At 34.8% G+C, this 21640-nt stretch overlaps 1 protein-coding gene across 1 annotated transcript; it reads right to left on the bottom strand.

Moving 5' to 3' along the window:
• Positions 1 to 12949: 12949 nt before the first annotated feature.
• Positions 12950 to 13936, bottom strand: LOC100677410 (olfactory receptor 4A5-like). The gene has a single exon (XM_010601634.3). The coding sequence runs from the start codon at positions 13934 to 13936 to the stop codon at positions 12950 to 12952; it is 987 nt and encodes a 328-aa protein (XP_010599936.2).
• Between the last annotated feature and the right edge of the window lie 7704 nt (positions 13937 to 21640).

Genomic DNA, 21640 nt, shown 5'->3' with positions numbered 1-21640 from the left:
TACAGTCAGCATCTTGAGTTGGTAGTATTTGTGGTGAGTGCGCTTACAATATAGTCTATATTTTCACAAATATTTTTGAGCTAAAGTCAACTGACACATAACAATTAACAACTAGTACCTTAGCAGCCAGCATTTTTCAAATCCATTGCAGGTGTGCTGGGTAGCCATGGGGGAGAATACAGACACCTTAAAGAGAGATAGAGGACAAAGGAAGAGGGATTTAGAGATAACACTTCTTAGGCACTGAGAGTGGTCAGAGTTAGAACTTCAAGGACAAAGTTCCAAAAAGGAACATACTCAAAGGAAAAATCCAAACACAGGGTAAGAAGTTATAAGTTTTAGTTATGTTGTATATTTAGCCACAAATCTGTCTCAATTTACTCGTTGGAAAAGAAAGGATTGAACTAGATGATCTTAGAATCCTTTCTAGTCCACATGCCTATGACACTATCAGTGAAACCCCATCTTATTTTATTCTGCTGCATGTTTCTATTTATATATTTGTAATTAAGCAACAATCTCGAAGCTCATCAATGATACTTTAAAAAACGCTAGCCAGTGTTGGAATTGGATCATTCAAGTGACCAAAGAATGGTTAGCTTTCTCACTCAGTGTGTGCCTGTTTAAGGCCCAGGACACCCCTGGAAACAGCGCACAGCACAGTGACGAATAATGTGTACTCTGTGGCAACACTGTCTGTGTTTGAATTCCACCTTCACCGCTTACTGTCTCTGTGACCTTGTGCAACTTCATAAACCTCTTTGTGCATCAGTTTCATAATTTGTAAAATTGGGAAACCAATCGTATGCATCTCTGAAATTTGTGTGTGTGTGTTTTTACATGTAAAGTGCCCAGAGTACTGCCTGGATCTTGATAAGGAATCAATAAACGATAGCTTTTTATTATTGTTCTTGAATGTTTCTCCATGAACATCTGATCAGAACAAATCATCTGGATCTTTTTCACATTAGGAATAAGCATACTTCTTATAAAAATAATGTTATATACCTGTAACTCACAGACACACATTTTTGGACATAGGATAAAACTGTACATTACAAGAACTATCCATTTTGTTGTATATGTGTCATAATATCTACCTGTCATGGTACGTATATTGACGAATGTTAAACGGAAAAAAAGGAAAAACTTGTACCCATGGATCAGATGGAGGCCTAAAGGGTAGAAAATGATGAAAAGAAGAGTCAAAAAAGGAAGCAGAGAAATTATATTTAAGAAATTAATATACAGAGGTAATGGGGATATTAATATCTTAAGTGGGGGTAACTTTCTTAAGAAATCTTCAGAGAGACTTCTTCTAGTGAAAGAGTGCTGGAAGGCCAACCTCTGAGGCTTCCTGAATTTACTCAGGAGGCTTTTTGGGAAGCCGTTACAAATAAACACAGAGCCCATCGTAGAAAATGAAGGAAAAAAAAAAAAAAAAGGAAAGGAAAGAAAAGGAAGGGGAAAAGGGAGACAAGAGTAAAACAAAAAAAAAAAAAGAAGAATAGCAGAGGAGAGAAGATGGGAGGAGAGGAGAGAAAGAAAAAGAAAATTCAAAGGAAAAAAAAAAAGAACATTGATCCCTCGGAGGACCTAGCACTTCTGGTTAAAGACAAACTGAAATAAGACAGAACAGTACATATACAGATACAAACACAATCTCTAGGATTATTCATTCTTGCAGAAAATTGCCAAATTACTACTCCTCAAATGTAGACAAGCTGATTTCATTTATATTGATTTGGTTGAAGGGAAAGAACATGTGCAGAAGAATTCTGAACTTTCTTTTAGAAACCAGCTGTAACGAGCACTGTGTATGTCTGGGTGATTCAGGAGTTCTATCGTTTTTGAAGCTGTAGATTAATAAAGGCACAGCTATTGAAGAACATAATGGTAAAGATAGTTTATATCTAATTTTTTTAACTACTTTTTTTCTGCAAGGCCTAGTGCCCTCAATGTTATTAATAATCAGTGTTGGATTTCACTGAAATAAATATTCTGTTGGCCAGCTAAATTATTTCCATGTAAAACAATCAGTATGTGAAGTATCCACTATAGTTTCAGTCCTCAAAGATTTGATACTACAAACGCTAGAATAATTACTATGCTCTCAACTTAAACCACTAGGTTAACACCATTCTAGAAAAAAAAAAAAAAACATTTAACTTATTTTTATAAGGACATGGCTTTTTACAAACAGAAATTAAAATGCCATAGTAACAAAAATAACCTCTATAGTACATTACAATTGCAGTTTTATAAGTCTCTCTAAGTGGCAGTAGGCAAGGTACTTCCTGTTCACCAGTTTCTTTTAGCATAAATTAAAAAAAATTACATATGTATCATTACGGTTGTCAAAATTTCGTATATATATAAGCTTGTTGTCATGATTTAAAACATTCACACTTAAAAGCACATATCAAACTTACAGACATAACAAACATTTTGTTTTACACCCTGACACACTTGATATAACACATAGTTTTAAATTTTTTAGTTCAAATATGGAGCCTGGGTGGTGCAGTGGTTAAGTGTACGGCTGTTAACTAAAAGGTTGGTAGTTTGAATCCATCAGCTGCTCCCTGGAAGCTCTATGGGGCAGCTCTACTCTGTCCTTCAGGTTCTCTATGAGTTAGTTAGAACCCACTTGACTCAAAAAAAAAAAAAAAATTTTTTTTTTTCCAAAGGCACTAAAAACATAAAAAAATTTTTTTTTATTCATTTCAAATACATTTAAATTAATTTTACATCTTTATTAACATCGCATATCCTATGAACCAAGATTACAAACCTATTGACTTCCTTGTAATGCACAGCATGCCTCTTTTGTTTTCTGGCAAACGGACAGTAAATGTCTATCCGATAAAATACTAAAGCGAAATAGACTGTGTAGGTTCTGGTTAATTTCTGTGTTTCTCTTGCTTAATTTTACCAATTAGCAATTAATCTAATGGTATATTTTTAACAAACTATCTCTATTTCTATATATCATGTAAAATTTTTAATGAGTGTCCTCCGTCAGATGTTTCAAAAACTCACCTCTTGGTTCTTGTCCTTAGTCCTGAAAACCAGGGCTTCTTTCATTGAGAGTAATTGTAGATACCTCATGTATTTATCTGAAATCACAGAGCACATGGCAATGTGCATCTGATCAGTGGATCTAGAAATAGTTCCAAGTGGTTACACTCTTCACACTTGCACACAAGCTGCCCACCATACCATTTTCTTTTTCATATAACTGTGGAAGTGTATATGTAGATGTCTGGAAAATGAAGATATTTGAAAATAATAGTAAACAGTTGAACGTTCTCATCTGTTGGGAAAATGTGCTAGAAGAACAATGAGGATGCTATGTTTGCATGACTATGTAAAAACTGGGCAAATTAATGGAAATTAACCTGGCCAAGCCTGTTATTTAGTGACACAAAGTAAAAATCGCTGAAATTAGTTAAATGAATTGTTCTTTTTTTAATCAATTATGATGAAGCAACTGAAAGTTTATGACAGAGGATTTAGGGTCATACTCATGTCTCCCTCCTCATTAATTCTGTACTTAACAAGGCAAAGGCTGGGATTTAACTTCCTAGAAAAGCCAATGACAGAGCTTCCCACAGATAGGAACAGAACTTTTCAGCAATTCAGTCATTCAAAAAGCATATCCAAAGACCATTTCTTTCCTCACTAGAAGAATGCTCCTACATCTCTCCAACCGCACTCCAGAAAATCATGACTTTCCATAAATTCCAACAAGCAATGACAGATATATATCAACAGAAAATATAACATGAAACCATCTACAGGACTAGATGCTAATTACAGAGAGTTCCCATCCTAGACAGGAATTTGAGTTTTCAGAAATCTCTTGGGTCATTCTATCAGGAAATAATTCTTCCATTTATATGTGCAGATGTAGTGTGTGGCTTTTTACATCATCATTGTTTTAAATGAAAGACAATGCAAGTTCATTATAAATTAGTTTGTTAGAATATTTGGAACAAATTCAAATGAAATTTCCTCTCCTGGACACTTTTCTTCCATAGACATCCCTAGAGGAAAAAGACTTGAGTCTTGCCAAGAAAAAGTAGCAGACAAGCAAGTAATGAGAAAAGTCTGTAATGTGAAGAAAAAATTCTAAAATAAAGTGAATACCAAATTATGAGTTTATATTAGTAAATCTTTAGACAAAGTGTTGTTGTTGTTGTTAGGTGCCATCGAGTCGGTTACGATTCGTAGAAACCTGATGCACAACAGAACTAAACACCGCCTGGTTCTGAGCCACCCCTACAATTGCTGTTATGCCTGAGCTCATTGTTGCAGCCACTGTGTCAATCCACCTCGTTGAGTGTCCTCCGCTTTTCTGCTGACCCTGTACACTGCCAAGCATGATGTCCTTCTCCAGGGACTGATTCCTCCTGATGTGTCCAAAGTATATAAGACACAGTTTCGCCATCCTTGCCTATAAGGAGCATTCTGGCTGTACTTCTAAATCAGGTTTGTTCGTTCTTTTGGCAATCCATGGTATATGCAATATTCTTTGCCAACACCACAATTCAAAGGCGTCAATTCATCGGTCTTCCTTATTCACTGTCCAGCTTTCACATGCATACGGTATAGTTGAAAATACCATGGCTTGGACCAGGCCCACCTTAGTTTTCAAGGTGACATCTTTGCTCTTCAATACTTTGAAGAGTTCATTTGCAGCAGATTTGCCCAATGCAAAGCGTCTTTTGATTTCTTGACTGCTGCTTCCATGGCTGTTGATTGTGGATCCAAGTAAAATGAAATCCTTGACAATTTCAATCTTTTCTCTGTTTATCATGATTTTGCTCATTGGTCCAGTTGTGAGGATTTTTGTTTTCTTTATGCTGAGGTGCAATCCATACTAAAGGCTGTGGTCTTTGACCTTCATTAGTAAGTCCTTCAAGCCTTCTTCAATTTCAGCAAGCGAAGTTATGTCATCTGCATAATGCAGGTTGTTTATGAGTCTTCCTCCAATCCTAATGCCCCGTTCTTCTCCATATAGTCCAGCTTCTCGTATTATTTGCTCAGTATACAAACTGAATAGGCATGGAGAAAGAATACAACCCTGACTCACACCTTTCCTGATTTTAAACCAATCAGTATCACCTTGTCCTGTACAAACAACCACCTCTTGACCTATATAAAGTTTCCTCATGAGCACAATTAAGTGTTCTGGAATTCCATTCTCCGCAATGTTATCCATAGTTTGTTATGTTCCTCATGGTCGAATGTCTTTGCATAATCAATAAAACACAGGTAAATATCCTTCTGGTATTCTCTGCTTTCAGCCTGGATCCATCTGACATCAGCAATGATATCCCTGGTTCCACGTTCTCTTCTGAAACTGACCTGAATTTCTGGCAGTTCCCTGTCGATATACTGCTGCAGCCATTTTTGAATGATCTTCAGCAAAATTTTACTTGTGTGTGATATTAATGATATTGTTCTATAATTTCCATATTCGATTCGACCACCTTTCTTGGGAATAGGCATAAATCTGGATCTCTTCCAGTCAGTTGGCCAGGAAGCTGTCTTCCATATTTCTTGGCATAAACGAGTGAGCACCTCAGGTGCTGCATCTGTTTGTTGAAACATCTCAATTGATATTCCATCAATTCCTGGAGCCTTATTTTTCACCAATGCCTTTAGAACAGCTTGGACTTCTTCCTTCAGTACCATTGGTTCCTGATCATATGCCACCTCTTGAAATGGTTGAACATCGACTAATTATAAAGTTGATAATATTTATTCCAAAATGAAAGAAGAACAAGTCCCAGATTCTCATGTGTTCCTATATCCCTAGCAGAGGAAGGCCTTACTCTGACTGTTAGAGGCATTATACCCAATAAACCTTATGGCTCAGAGGCAGAGAACGTTGGGACTAGGTAAGTTACTGAAATTTACCTTCCAATTCTTGAAAAGGCAGATAATCACAGTTCTGCAGTTCTGGATTGGAGCAGATGTCGTTGATCTAAGCCTGAATCTAGATCAACTGGAACCATAATGATCTATTTCTCAAACACCATCGGCAATTGGTTTCATGAATAGTCACAACATGAAGATTTAACTCCCGATCCAAGAAGATGTGTCTTAGCTTAATCATTTTATCCTTTGTTGGACCAAGACTCAACTTGACTAGGACTTCAAACTGGCACCTTAACTTTGAGTGAGCTAAATTTTAATTGCATGCATGGCTCCTTTATACAAAACTGATACACTTTATCAACTAACCCTGAAGCTTGCCATAACCTTGAAGTTTATAGTTACGATGACCAATTAATAAGTACACTTATAGTTCAAAAAGTTTTTAGTCGAGTTTTCTGTCATTTGCAACCAAAAGCATCCTAACAGAAACACCCTGATATGCATATATGAATTTAGGTTAGTTTATGTGTATGAGTGTGTTTTTTGGGCAGTATCACTTGACTCTAATTTTACATTATAGTCTGTCTTATTATTGACAACAGTTCATTAATCTTTCAAAATTTTAATGGAATTTCCATGTTTTTCTGCTTCCAAACGAACTTTTAGAATTAGAGAAATGTTAGGCTTAGTTATATGTAGAAAAAGTGAAATACGTATTTACACTTTTCCCCAAGGTTTGACTTAGCATATTATCACACTTTTGTGAAATAAAATTTAAACAGGATCATACTCAAAGTAAGTTAACTCATTACATTCTTCTGACAGTCCATGGTATTTTAAATATCCTTTGCTGACACCACAATTCAGATGTTCTAATTCTCCTCCTGTCTTCTTTTTTCTTTGTACAGCTTTTGCATTAGAAAGCCATAATTCTAGTGCTCAGATAACTTTGGAAATGTCTGTTATATGAACATATGCAGATGTGGATACTGGCAGAAGCCAAATACTGCCACCCAGTGATGAACACTAGGAGGCAGGATTCAAAAATTCCCTGATACACTGGTCACATGCATGCTATTTGAAAGACAGCTAGCGTAAGGTCATCAGAATTCATAGATATGCAAGGAAATGACATCATGAGTGCCCTTTACATCATGCTTGATATCAGAGAGTCAATCACAAAAAGATTGAGCAGCATAACAAAACTCCTTAATAAAAACAAAATTGTACATACAGATACATAGCCAGGGATGTGGCTCAGGGGAAGTATGCCATATTCATAAGTACAATTTTCAGAACAGATGAAACCTCTGTCAAGATTTCCATTTCTGTTGTTGAGTGATATGAATGTGATGCTCACTTTCTGAAAGAAAAACAAAATCCTTTGTTTTCCAAAGACAGTTCTTAAATAAAAGGGTGTGGCATAGTGGTCAAAGAGCTCAGCTGCTAGCCAAAAAGTCACCTTTCAATCTACCAGCTGCTCCTTGGAAACTCTACGGGGCATTTTTGCTCTGTTCTACAGAGTGGCTATGAGTCAGAATAGACTCGATGGCAACAGATTTGGTTTCTTTTTTGGGGGTGACCAGGTATAAATAACATTAGAAATATTTGATTACTGAAATGGTGTGTTTTAGTAGCAGAGAAATAAGCCAAAAAAAGAAAAAGTAGAAGAAAAGATTTGATTCTTTTAAAGATGTATAAAATGACATATTAACAGAAAAAAAATTTCAATTTGTACTTAATTAATGAGCTATGCTGGCAGAATATTTTACCAATTTGTAGAAAATAGGTTTAGATATTCTCTTTCCACATATAAAAATAAATTCTAGATGGGCTGAAAACAGAATTATTTGAAAAGTTACTTAGAAAACAAAACAAAAAATTAAAATGTATAGTCAATGAAAAGGAATAGAATTCCTCAAGTTTAAGTAAATGAAGAATTCTAAAAGTAAAAGAATTTTTAAATAGAATGTATGTAAAAAACATTTATAATGATAATATGAAAAAAATGGTATGGTAAACATTTTTAGCAAATATCAAAGAAAACTAGTACATATATTTAATACATGGAGAGTTCATCAGAATTCATCAGTAAAAATTCTGATTCCAATAGACTGAGAATTCAAAAATACAAATAATTTAAAAGTTTCTGGTGTAATTTCTATATCCCACACATTGCACAAGAAAGAGAGAGCACAACAATAATTAACTTTTCTACCTTCAGGTAACTTATAAATCAGTGAACATATATAGATAACGAACTAGAATTTTTATTTCATCGCTTGACATAACTATGCAAATTTTAAAATTGACTAAATTGCCAAAAGTGAAGGATTTAGTTATGTTAACTCAGACCAACCAAATGTTTGACATTACTTGATGAACTGTGTTAGGCTTAGGAAGGGTTGAGTTGGTATAAGAAATAGCCTTGTAATAGTACGGGAGATAAATACCAAGATACAAAGTCATGCATACAGTGTGCTTTACCAGTGAAATGGACCCAATCCCCCACCACATTAGACCATCATAAAATAGGCGTAAATTGGGGAGGCAGGGACCACGAGTGTCTTTGACCACAATTTTCCTACTCTCACAGGGGTAGATAATATTTTAAGCCTGTTTCAACAGAGAAATGTTTGCAAAAATGTAATGAATAAGGCCTCTGTCAAATAAAACAATATATTCCAATCTCCTTATTACCTAATAATCTGCATTCCCCTAGGAAGAGATGTGAGGATGGAAACAGCATGAATGGTCAGCATCTTTCTTGACAATGAAATCACGCAAAATAATCCAGTGCCAAGTTCTGGAGTGAACATGTGAAGCTCATTGATTTAGGATTTTGCTAATTTTCCAAGTGAACGTCAGACTCTTGGAAACCCTGGTGGCATAGTGGTTAATAGCTAAAGCTGCTAACCAAAAGGCGGACAGTTAGATTCCACCAGGCACTCCTTGGAAACCCTATGGGGCAATTCTACTCTGTCCTATAAGGTCTCTATGAGTCGGAATCGGCGACAGGTTTGTTTCTTTTTTTTATTGTTTAGGACCTTTTGGAAGACCATGAAACGCTATGAGCAAGAAGGAGATGGGATATTGAAAAATAACAAAGGCTTCATCAGATATTTTAAATGATGTTGGAAGTTGAATGCATCATCTTTATGAAAATATAACACCAAACAAAGCTGTTCCACTTGAGGAGATGATTTCCCAGTTTGGAAAACAAGCCAGATTGGGTCATTTTTCTGCTTATCTGCCTTGTTCATTCACATTCCTTTTGTATGTTTAGCCATCTTATGATTAATTTAGAATTCTGAAGCATTCTTTCTATAAACGTTAACATGCTAACCAATATAAGCAAAACTACATATTTAAAAGATCTTTCAGGTATAAAAATAAAAATATAAAATTCTAATGTAATATGAGGTATCTCTGTATGGGGTGGAGTGAAACATATTTTTATGTCATATTTAAAAATGTATTATTCTGAAATTGGCAATAAACATTAATTGTGAAAAAGGATTAGTTTTACTTAAGAAAGAAACATCAGAGAATCTTCTATCATCTAAAACAAATTTCTGGCATCAGCTGTAGCATAAGTCATCACATGCAACATAAATCTATAGACTCAACAGAACTATTCTACACCAAAAAAAAAAAAGTATATATTCCCAGGAAATGAAAATCTTAAAAACATATTTTCAACAAAAGAAATCATTGGAAGCATCCTAATAAATGTTTTTCATCATGCACGATCATGATTACGTGAGGAAATATTTACTACAGTTAAATAATTACACGCAGCTTCCCTGGAATTGAGTGGATGACAGTGGATTTCAGTGCTTTGTTTTGTTTTCCTGGTAGGGTGGTAGGGACAGTTTTTTATTGAATGTAGGTGATGCATTTGTTTAAGACCTCATTTTCTTTTTCTGGTCAAGAGCTTCTTCATGGCATTTTTCATCTCCACATTTCTCAGAGCGTAGATTAAGGGATTCAACACAGGGGTGAAAAAAGTGCAAAACACAGTCAAGAATTTATCAATGGGTAAGGTGGAAGGAGGTTTCACATACAGGAAAACGCAAGGGGCAAAGGAGAAGACTACCACAGTGATGTTGGAGCCACAGGTAGATAAGGCTTTGCATCTTCCTTCTGGACTAAGGTTCTTCAGGGATTGCATAATGACTCCATAAGAGATGAGTAACAGCATAAAAATGACCACACATATTGCCCCATCATCAGCAACCACAGTGAGACCAATGACATAGGTGTCAGTGCAGGCAAGTTATAATAAGAGGTACATGTCACAGCAGAAGTGGTCAATGACATTGGGACCACAGAAGGGAAGATGGTAAACAAAGAGAAGATAAAGTATAGCATGCACAAACCTCCAACCCTGGTCATCGACAGCAACAGAACAGTCACCCGTTGGTTCATGATGGTCATCTAATGCAAGGGTGTGCAGACAGCCACATAGCGATCATAGGCCATGACCATCAGAAGTGAAACCTCAGAACCACCAAATAAGAGTTCTGCAGAAAGCTGGGTCAGGCAATCTTGGAAAGAAATTGTTTTCTTCTCATAGAGTAAGTCTATGATCATATTTGGATTAACTGCAGTAGAAGAAACAGCATCCATACATGCTAAGTAGCCAAGACAGAAGTACATAGGGGCACCCAGTGTTGGGCTGACCACTACAGTCACGACAATAAGTAGGTTGCCCACCATTGTCACAATATAGATGAGCAAGAACACAACAAATAATATTTTCTGACCCTGAAGACTGAGTGAGCCGCAAGAGGGCAAACTAAGTAACATTTTTCCTTTGTTCCATAAGTTCTTCTGTGTGTCCTTATTTCAGAGTTCAGGACAAATTTACATGTAATTATAATGACTAGTGACTTTATGAAATCCCAGATAATCTATTTATTCATTCAACAAATAGTCATTGTGATTTATTATGTTTCAGCCCTGTACAATATTTTTAGAATACAAGGCTGATTAAAATATGGCCCATAACCTCAGTGATGTTATTAAATAATGAAAGACAGAAATGTAATTAGAAACATAGGGGAAAGGAATAGATTATGAAAGAAATAGGGTTACCACACTAACTGGCCACATCTGGTAGAAAATAAAATTCTGTATATATGGTTAATGCTATTTAAAAATATATATATATAAATAGAATAAAACTTTAATATAAAAATAAAGGATGATTTACTTAATATTTTCATGTTAGTAAATGGGATTATTTTCTACATTCTAAAAACAGTAAAATATTTTTAACTAATAACCAAAATCCCCAATGGACATATTTCACAATTTCAAAAACTGGAACTGACAAAGTACTGATGAGCAACAAAGAAATAAGCATAAGACTATGTATAATACTACCATAAAACAAAATAAAAATAATTATATGAGCATGAATAAAACATGGAAAGATAACAATTTTTGTTGTAAAAAGTTTACTTTTTTACTGGTGATGTGTGTGTAGGAGTGAAAGAGATGAGAGAAGAGATCCCAAGGAAAAAAGAAGACCACACACACACATACACACACACACACACACCTATATAATAAATATCATCAATATTAACCAGCCCTGCTATCTCTTCAAATAATCCTAGTAATGATATCCAGTTACTCTTGAAATTTCTGTTGCCATTTACTTCAATATCTGATGTCATAATTCTGCTGGACCTCTTCTTCACAGTACATGGATTTTCTGTTTCTATGGCTAAAACCTCTGTGTGTGCACTAGATCCCATCCTCTTTGTCACTTTTCCTCCTTTAAGGATACATACATAGTTAAACTATTATTTAAGTATGATTAAAAATTTAGAATTGCAATTACTTCTGAGAACAGGTGGAAAATGGCATCAGAGAAGTGAATCAGTAAGTTTCAATGATTTTGATACTATTCTAAGTAAGAGGCTACAAGATTTATAAATAATTGCATATGTAGCTGGATATACATGAAAAATTACACACTAAGATTTAAAAAATAAAAGAAGTTCTAAAATCTTTCTTTTAGTTAGAAAAGTAAACTCTTGTTAAGCATAGATAATGTTCCATATTACCCTGAGAAAATTCTTTCAGCTTTCTGGATTTGGGATGTTCCAGGACGGGCTGTAGGTGGAGAAAAACTTATTTATTTATTTATTTTTACATAAGATTGGAAAAAACAAAATTTTGTTTTTTCCAAAACAAATCATTACTAAGTATCTACGTAAAAAAGTATTTAAGTTTAATACAACTTTTGGAAACATGCTGCTTGTGTAAAACAACACATTTCTTTCCAAATATTCAATTTCATGGCGATAAAATCAGAAGCGCTGTCTACTCATTTAAGAATCACAAAAAGTGTGTATACTGACTAATGAGGAAAATATAAAATACGTTTATAACTTAGATTAGTGTTATTTTCAAATTCAAACTGAAAGAATACTATCTGTCCTCTAGTCAAGAAAACTAGAATGGGTTTTCTTCATCAAACACATCCTATCTACCAAAATTGCTCACTGATGGTGTCTCAAACCAAACACAATATCATGTCTCACTAAAATATGCAGAATTGCAAATGCATAGACGTTGCCCAGAGGAACAGACGTAATCTTAAACACAAAATTGCATAATGGAGCTTAAAAAAAGCTCCTGTGTGAAGAGAATAATGAAAAGTAAATTTTTTTCAAACCACACTTTTAGCCTCAGAAATTTGTTCTAAGTATTGGCCAAATTGTTTTCTCATTAATTGGAATGATATAAAAATTTCCAAAGTAACTTGTTTTTTCTCTTTCTAAAAGGAAAAAAACAAAGAATTTCTTTGAAGCCCTGTTTCAGTATATAATGAGGAAAATGAAATTACATTGTGAGCTTAGTTTTATTTTTATTTATAACAGAAAAAATATGTTTGCCTTTTATCCAGCCTCCAGAATGCCTCTACTAGTTTAATTCTAATGTCAAAGAATAATTTATTCTACATTTTGGATCCCTTTTTTTCAATAAAGAGAAGTATTCCTAGAGAATCCATTGAATTGACTTAATCATTCATTGTGATCATTTATTGCCTATTTCTTGCTTTAGAATTAGCAGTGGTATTTTCAGGGTGGATGCTCATTCTTACTCTACCTGTGGTTAACTTTCTACCCCAGATTTTTTTCATATCATTTTTCATCTCGGAATTTCTCAAGGTATATATCAGAGGATTCAACATGGGAGTGATAACTGTATAAACCACAGTCATGGATTTGTCAACGGGAAATTTGGAAAGAGGTCTAACATACATGAAAATACACCCCACAAAAAAGAGGACAACCACTGTGATGTGGGAGCTGCAGGTAGACAAGGCTTTGCGCCTTCCTTCCTGACTGTGGGTCTTCAGGGAGCTTAGGATAACCCCATAGGAGATTAGGAGAAGGATAAAAATTACCATACAGATGGCTCCACCATTGGCAACAACCGTGAGGCCTATAAAATAGGTGTCAGTACAAGCAAGTTCCAATAATGGGTACATATCACAGCTGAAGTGATCAATGACTTTGGGGCCACAGAAGGGGAGGCTGTACACAAAGAGAAGTTGAACCACAGAGTGCAAAAAACCTCCAACCCAGGCCACCACCAGCAACAGAATGCAAACCTGTCGATTCATGATGGTCAAGTAATGCAGTGGTTTACAGATGGCCACATAGCGGTCAAAGGCCATTGCCACCAGAAGAAAGACCTCAGCACCACCAAATAAGTGTTCTATAAACAGCTGGCCCATGCAAACTGAGAAGGAAATAGTCTTTTTATCACAGAGTAAGTCTAGAATCATTTTGGGGGAAATGGCAGTGGAATAAATAGCATCCATGAGTGACAGATAGGCAAGGAAGAAGTACATGGGAGAGCCAAGGGACGGGCTGACAATAACAGTCATGACAATGAGCAGGTTGCCCACCATCGTGACAATGTAGATGAGCAAAAACATGACAAATAACACTTTTTGGCCCTGAGGATCCTGAGTGAGTCCCAGGAGGACAAATTCTGTTACGTTGTTACTGTGTCCCATTTATTCTTCTGCAAGACTTGTTTCAGAGATGGGAGCTCAGGAGAACAAGCCTGTAATGAAATCACGAACATCACTATGAATATGTCCATTAGGTCATGGAACACTTCAGTATTAATCTTCTACAGTGGCTTATACATACTAAACGTTTAAGAACGTCCACTGAGGTTCTCTTTCAAAGATCCTAATATGTCTTCCCTTAACAATTCTACTTCTCAGATGACTGGATTGGGCCTACGAATTACAAGTTCTATCTCTAAATCTTAGTGGACCTTCTGTAGAGAAGATCAGTCAGAAGCCTAACAGACTTTCATTCATTTAATACTCCTTTTTTAAACATGACCATGCTTGGTACAGAGGTTAGCAATGACAAAGAGGGAAAGGGTTTCTGCTCTCAGGAAACTTATTCTCTGGTGGAGAAGATAAACTCTAAATTAATACATTGAAATAGAGTCAGTACTTAGAGTTGGTAATATTTGTGATGAGTACCTTTACAGTATAATCTATATAAAACCAAATAATAGCACCAAGAATAACCCCTCTTCAGGAATATCTCGTACATATTATGACATTCCACTATTAGAAGGGTGGGCCTTCCTGCCTCAAAGGTTGTTCAGTCTTTATGAATCTCTCACTAAATTTGAAGAGCCTGGACTTTGAAATGTATCAGATCACTATAAAATTATTTAGCACACTATTCCCTGTAGCAATTATTTGGGCATAGATTGTCTTTTCTTAAGCATCCATAACCTTTTCCATTTCCTCTTTCTTATTCCACAACTCTTAACACACTTCTACACTGTACTGATATACAGTCAGCACTTTAAGTTGGTAAGATTTGTGGTGAGTACCCTTACAATATGATCCATATTTTAAGCAAACATTTTTGAACTGAGGTTAACTCACACATAACAATTACCAACTAGTACATTAGCAGCCACTAGTTTCATACCAATTAGGGGTAAGCTGGGCAGTGATGGGGGAGAAAATAGACACTGTAAAGAAAGGTAGAAGACAGTGGAACAGGGTTTTGTATATAATGCTTCTTAGGCACTGAGAGTGGTCAAATTTAAGAACTTCATTGACAAGATTCCAAAAAGGAACATACTCAAAGGAAAAGCCCAAACAGTGTAAGAAAGTATGAGCTTTAGTCATTTTCTAAATTTAGTCACATGTCTGTCTCAGTTTACTCATTGGAAAATAAAGGGTTTAAACAAGATGATCTTAGAATTCTTCCTAGACCAACTGTCTATGATACTATCAGTGAAAGCCCATCTTATTTTATTCTGCTGGGTACTTCTATTTGTACCTTTAGAAATAAACAACAATCTCCAAGCTCATCGATGTTACTTTAAAAATGCTAGCCAGTGTTGGAATTGGACCATTACTGTGGCCAACTATTGGGTAAGGTTTCTCGCTCCATGTGCGCCTTTGTACAACCCAGGGCTTCCTTGAGGAGAGAGCACAGCACAGTGATGACTAATGTCTACTACAGAGCAACACTGTCTGTGTAGGAATTTCCCCTTCATCAGTTAATATCCTGGTGACCTTGAGCAACTTCATAAACCTCTTTGTGCCCCAGTTTCATAATTTGTGAATGGGGGAACTAATCGTACCTATCTCTTAAGTTTTTGTGTGTGTTTGTTTACACGTAAAGTGCCTAGAGCACTCCCTGGATCCTGATAAAGAATCAATAAATAATAGCTTTTTATTATTGTTCTTGAGTGTTTCTCTACAGACACTTGATCAGAACAAATCATCTGGATCTTTGTCACATTAGTAATAAGTATATTATTATAAAAAATATTATATACCTATAACTCACACACACACAATTTTGGACATAGGATAAATTGTACACTATAAGAATTATCTATTTTATTGTATATGTGTGGTAATATCAACCTGTCACGTTGTGTATACTGGTGGAAGTTAAGCAGAAAAAAAGGAAAAACTTGTACCCATGCATCAGATGGAGGCCTAAAGAGTAGAAAATGAAAGAAAAGAAGAATCAAATCAGGAAGCAGAGAAATTATATTTAAGAAAATAATATACACAAATAATAGGGTTATTAATGTGTTAAGTGGGGATAGAATTCTTAAGAAATCTTCAGAATGATTTCTTTTAGAGAAAGAGAGCTGAAAGGCCAATCTCTGAGGCTTCCTGAACTTACGCAGGAGGCTTCTTGGGAAGCCATTAGAAATAAACACAGAGCCCATCCTAGAAAATAAAGAATAAAAAAGAAAAGGAAATGAAAGCAAAAGAAGGGGAAAGGGGAGAAGAGATGAAAAGAAAAAAAGACAAGAGGACAAGAGAGATGATGGGAGGAGAAGAGAGGAGGAAAGAGGAAAGACAAAGGAAAGGAAGGAAAAGAAGAAAAAGAAAAGAAAAACCAAAGGAAAAAAAAAAGAACATTGAATCCTCAGAGTCCCTAGCACTTAAAGAGAAACTCAAGAGAGAGTAGTACATATGTAGATTCAAACACAATCTTTAGGATTATTCATTGTTACAGAAAATCACTGAATTGCTAAGCCTCAAATGTATACAAGCTGATTTCATTTGTATTGATTTGGTTGAGGGGAAAGAACATGTGCAGAAGAATTCTGAGCTTTCTTTTAGAAACCAGATGAAATGAGCACTCTGTATGTCCAAGTGATTCAGGAGTTCTATCATTTTTTGAAGCTGTAGACTAATAAAGGCACAGCTGTTGGAGAATATAATAGTAAAGATAGTTTATATCTAATTATTTTTTAACTACTTATTTTCTGCAAGGTCTAGTGTCCTTAATCTTAGTAATAATCACTGCTGGATTGCACTGAAATAAATATTGTATTGGCCAGCTAAATTATTTCCCTGTAAAACAATCATTATGTAAAGTATCCACTATAGTTTCAGTCCTCAAATATTTGATATTACACAAACTAAAAGAATTACTAAGCTTTCAACTTAAACCACTGTTTACACCTTTATAGAAAAAAAATCCTTTAACTTATTTTTATAAGAACATGGCTTTTTACAAACAGAAATTAAAATAGCATAGTAACAAAAATAACCTCTATAGTACACTACAATTACAGTTTTATAAGTCTCTCTATAGTAGGCAAGGTACATCATGATCATTGCTTTCTTTTTGTATATATAAAAAGATATATATATAAATATGGTTATTGTCATAATTTTGTACACACACAAAAAGGACATACAGTATAAAGTTGTCATAATTTTAAAATATTCACACTTAAAAGCACATATCACATTTCCAGGCATAACAGGCATTTTTTTCTTTACACCTTGACACACTTGATATAATACATAGTTTAAAATTTTCTAGTTCAAATACGGAGCCTTGGTGGTGCAGTGGTGAACAACAGGGCTGCTAACCAAAAGGTCAGCAGTCTGAATCCACCAGCTGCTCCCTGGAAGCCCAATGGGGCAGTTCTATCCTGTCTTACAAGGTCCCTATGAGTTGGAATTTGGGTTTGGATTTTTTATTTAGTTCATATATATCTAAATTAATTATAAATCATTATTAACATATCACAAATCCTATGAACCAAGATGACAAACCTATTGACTTACTTGTAATGCATAATGTGCTTCTTTTGCTACCTGGTAAAAGGACAGTAAACGTCTATCAGGATAAAATACTAAAGCAGAATAGACTGTGTATGTTCTGGTTTATTTCTGTGTTTTTCTTGCTTAATTTTACAAACTCAAAATTAATATAAATGAAATGTATTTAAGAAATTAGCTCTATTTCAATATATCATGTAAATTTTTATAAGTGTCCTCTGTCAGATGTCTCAAAAACTCACCTCTTGGTTCTTGTCCTTGGTCCTGAAAATCAGGGCTTCTTTCCTTGAGAGTAACTGTAGATACCTCATGCATTTATCTGCAATCACAGAATGCATGGCAAAGTGTGGGTGATCAGTAGATCTAGAAATAGTTCCAAGTGGTTACACTTTTCATACTTCCACACAAGCTGCCCATCATATCATTTTTTTTTCAGGTAACTGTAGAAGTGTGTATGTGGATGACTGGAACATGAAGATATTTAAAAATAATAATAAACAGTTGAACGTTCTCACCTGTTGGGAAAATGTGCTGGAAGAACAATGAGGATGCTGTGAGTACATGACTGTAGAAACTGGGCAAATTAATGGAAATTAATCTGGCCAAGACTTATTTAGTGACACAAACAAAAAAAAAGGAAAAAAATCACTCAATTTAGTTTATTGAAATTTTCTCTTTTTAATCAATTTTGATGAAGTAAGCAAAATTACTTTATTTTGACTGAGGTTTTAGAGTAACACTCATATCTCTAGTCATTAAATCTGTACCAAACAAGGCAAAGGCTGCGATTTAACTTCCTGGAAATGCCAATGACAGAGCTTCTCACAAATAGAAGCAGAACTTTTCAGCAATTCAGTCATTCAAAAAGCATATCCAAAGACCATTTCTTTCTTCATTAGAAGAATGCCCCTATATCTCTAACCACACTCTAGAAAATCGTGACCTACCATAAATTCCTACAAGCAATGGGACGTATGCATCAAAGGAAAATATCACAAGAGAACATCTACAGGATTAGATGCCAGTTAAAGAGGGTGTCTCCAGCCTGGACAGGAATTTGAGTTTTAAGTAAAGTCTTGGGTCATTCTGTCAGGAAATAATTATTCACTTTATATGTGCAGAGGTAGTGTGTGGCTTTTTTCATCATCACGGTTTCAAATGAAAGACAATGCAAGTTCCTTGTAAATTAGTTTGTTAGAATATTAGGAACAAAGTCAAATGAAATTACTGTTCCTGGACATTTTTCTCCCCTAGACATCCCTAGAGGAAAAAGACTTGGGTCTTGCCAAGAAAAAGTAGCAGACGACCAAGTGATTAGAAAAGCCTGTGATGTGAAGAGAAAATTTAAATATAAAGTGAATAGTAAATTATGAGTTTATATTAGTAAGTCTTTAGACAAAGTAAATAATATTTATTCCAAAACGAAGGAAGAACAAGCCCCAGATTCTCTTGCCTAACCATATTCCTAGCAGAGAAAGGCCTTACTCTGACTATTAGAGGGTCTAATACCAAAAACCCCTATGGCTCAGAGGCAGAGAACATTGGGACTAGGTAAGTTACTGAAATTTACCTTCCAGTTCTTGAAAAGGCAGATAATCACAGATCTGCACTTCTGGATTGGAGCAAATGTTGTTGATCTAAGCCTGAATCTAGGTCAGCTGGAACCGTAATGATCTATTTCTCAAACACAGTCAACAATTGCTTTCAGGAATAGTCACAACATGAAGATTTAACTCCTGCTCCAAGAGGATGTCTCTTAACTTAATCACTTTCTTTTCATTTGACCCAAGACTCAACTTGACTACGACTTCAAACTGTTACTTAACTTTGCATAAGCTAAAATTTTACTTGCATGCATGGCTCCTTTACACAAAATTGATATATTTTATCAACTTACCCTGAACCTTGTCATAACCTTGAAGTTTATAGATATGATGGCCAATTAATAAATATCTTTATATTTCCAAAGGGTTTTAGTTGAGTTTTCTGTCATTTGTAACCAGAAGCATCCTATCTGAAACACCCTGAATTTAGGTTAGTTTACATTTCTAAGTGTGTTTTCTGAGCAGTATCACTTGATTTTAATTTTTACAACATTAGAATCTGTCATATTATCAACAACAGCTCATTGCTTTTTCAAAATTTAGATGCAATTTCCATATTGTTCTGCTTCCAAATGAACTTTTAGAATTAGAGAAATGTTATCTGTCAAAAGAAGTGAATATATATTTACATTTTTCTTCAAGGATTGACTTAGCATACTATCACAGTTCAGTGAGATAAAAACTTAGACATGATCATACCCAAAGTATGTTAATTCATTACAATCTTCAGGCAGCCCATAGTATGTTAAATATCCTTTGCTAACACCACAATTCAGATGTATCAATTCTTCTTTGGTCTTCTTTTTCTTTGTTTGGCTTTTCATTAGAAAGCCATAATACGAGTGCTCACATAATTTTGGAAATGTCCATTATATAAACATAGGCAGATGGTGACACTGGCAGAAGCTGAATACTGCCACCCAGTGATGAACACTAAGAGGTGGGATTCAAAAATTCCCTGATACAGTGACAAGATGCATGCTATTTGAAAGACTACTAGTGGAAGGTCATTAGGCTTTCATAGAAACACAAGAAGATCACATCATGAGTGCCCTTTAGTTCATGGGTGATGTCAGAGGGTCATTCACTGAAAGACTGAACAGCATAACAAAACACTTTAATAAAAAAAAAATACTACATACAGATATATGGCAAAGAATGTGGCTCAGGGGAAGTCTATCATTTAGGTATAATTTACAGAACAAAATGGAACCTCTGGCAAGATTTCCATTTCTGTTGTTGAGTGATATGAATGATGCAACTTTCACCTCCTGAAAGAAAAACAAAATTCTTAGTTTTTCAAAGACAGTTTTCTAATAGAAGGGTATGGCTTAGTGGTTAAAGAGCTTTGCTGCTAACTAAAAAGTCAGCACTTCGAATCCACCAGCTGCTCCTTGGAAACTCTACAGGGCAGCTATAGGGTGACTATGAATCATAATAGACTTGATGGTAACATATTTGCTTTCTTTCAATTTTTTTTGACCAGGTATAAATAATATTAAAAATATGTGATTACTGAAATAGTGTGTGTTAGTGCCAGAGAAATAAGCCAAAAGAAAAAAAAAAAGAAGAAAAGATTGACACTTTTAGATGCATAAATTGACATATTAACAGAAAAAAATTTAAGTTAGTACTGAAAATATACTATGATGTCAGAATATTTTACTCATTTGGAGAAAACAGGTTTAGGTTCCTTCACCACAAATGAAGATAAATTCTAGATGGTTGAAAGCAGAATTATTTCAAAAGTTATTTACAGAACAGAAAAAAAGGGTTAAAGTGTATAAAGTCAATGACAGAGAATGGAATTCTCCAAGTATATGTAAATGAAGAAATCAAAAAGTAAAAGAATTCTTAAATATAACATTTGTATATAAAAAAGCACAAAATTATAATATGAAAAACATGGTACAGTAAACATTTATAGCAAATATCAATGAAAAGTGGTACATATATTTAACATATAAAAAGTTCATCAAAATTCTTCAGTAAAAATTCTAACTCCAATAGATTGAGAATTCAAGAATACAAATAATTTACAAAGTTTTGGGGGTGAATTCTTTATCCCAGACATTGTGCAAGAAACAGTGAGCACAAAAATAATTATCTGCTTTCAGGTAACCTATAAATCAGTGAACAAAAATAGCCAACTAACTAGAATTTTTATCTCATCACTTGTTATAACTATACAAATTTGAAAATTGATTAAATAGCCAAAAGGAGAGTGTTTACTTATACTAACTCAGAACAACCAAATGTTTAATATTACTTGATGAATAGTGTTATGCTTAGGAAGTGTTGAGATGGTATAAAAAATACCAGTGTAATAATACTGTAGATAAATATGAGGATACAAAGTCAAGCATACAGAATGCTTTCCCAGTGTAATGGACTCAACTCCCCAACACATTAGCCCTCATGAAATAACACTAAACAGGGGATGCAGTGACCAGGAGTGCCTTTAACCACAAGTTTCCTACTATCACAGGGGCAGATAATATTTTAAGCCTGAGTCCAAAGAGAAATGTTC

Source organism: Loxodonta africana, chromosome 7, assembly GCF_030014295.1.
Source record: "Loxodonta africana isolate mLoxAfr1 chromosome 7, mLoxAfr1.hap2, whole genome shotgun sequence".
NCBI classification, from domain to species: domain Eukaryota; kingdom Metazoa; phylum Chordata; class Mammalia; order Proboscidea; family Elephantidae; genus Loxodonta; species Loxodonta africana.
Note: the sequence above shows the minus strand (reverse complement) of the source record. Positions and strands in the feature narration are given on the sequence as shown.

What these genes read in the sequence shown, in the direction of transcription:
- LOC100677410 (XM_010601634.3), bottom strand. Translation starts at nt 13,936, where the DNA reads ATGGGACACAGTAACAACGTAACAGAATTTGTCCTCCTGGGACTCACT.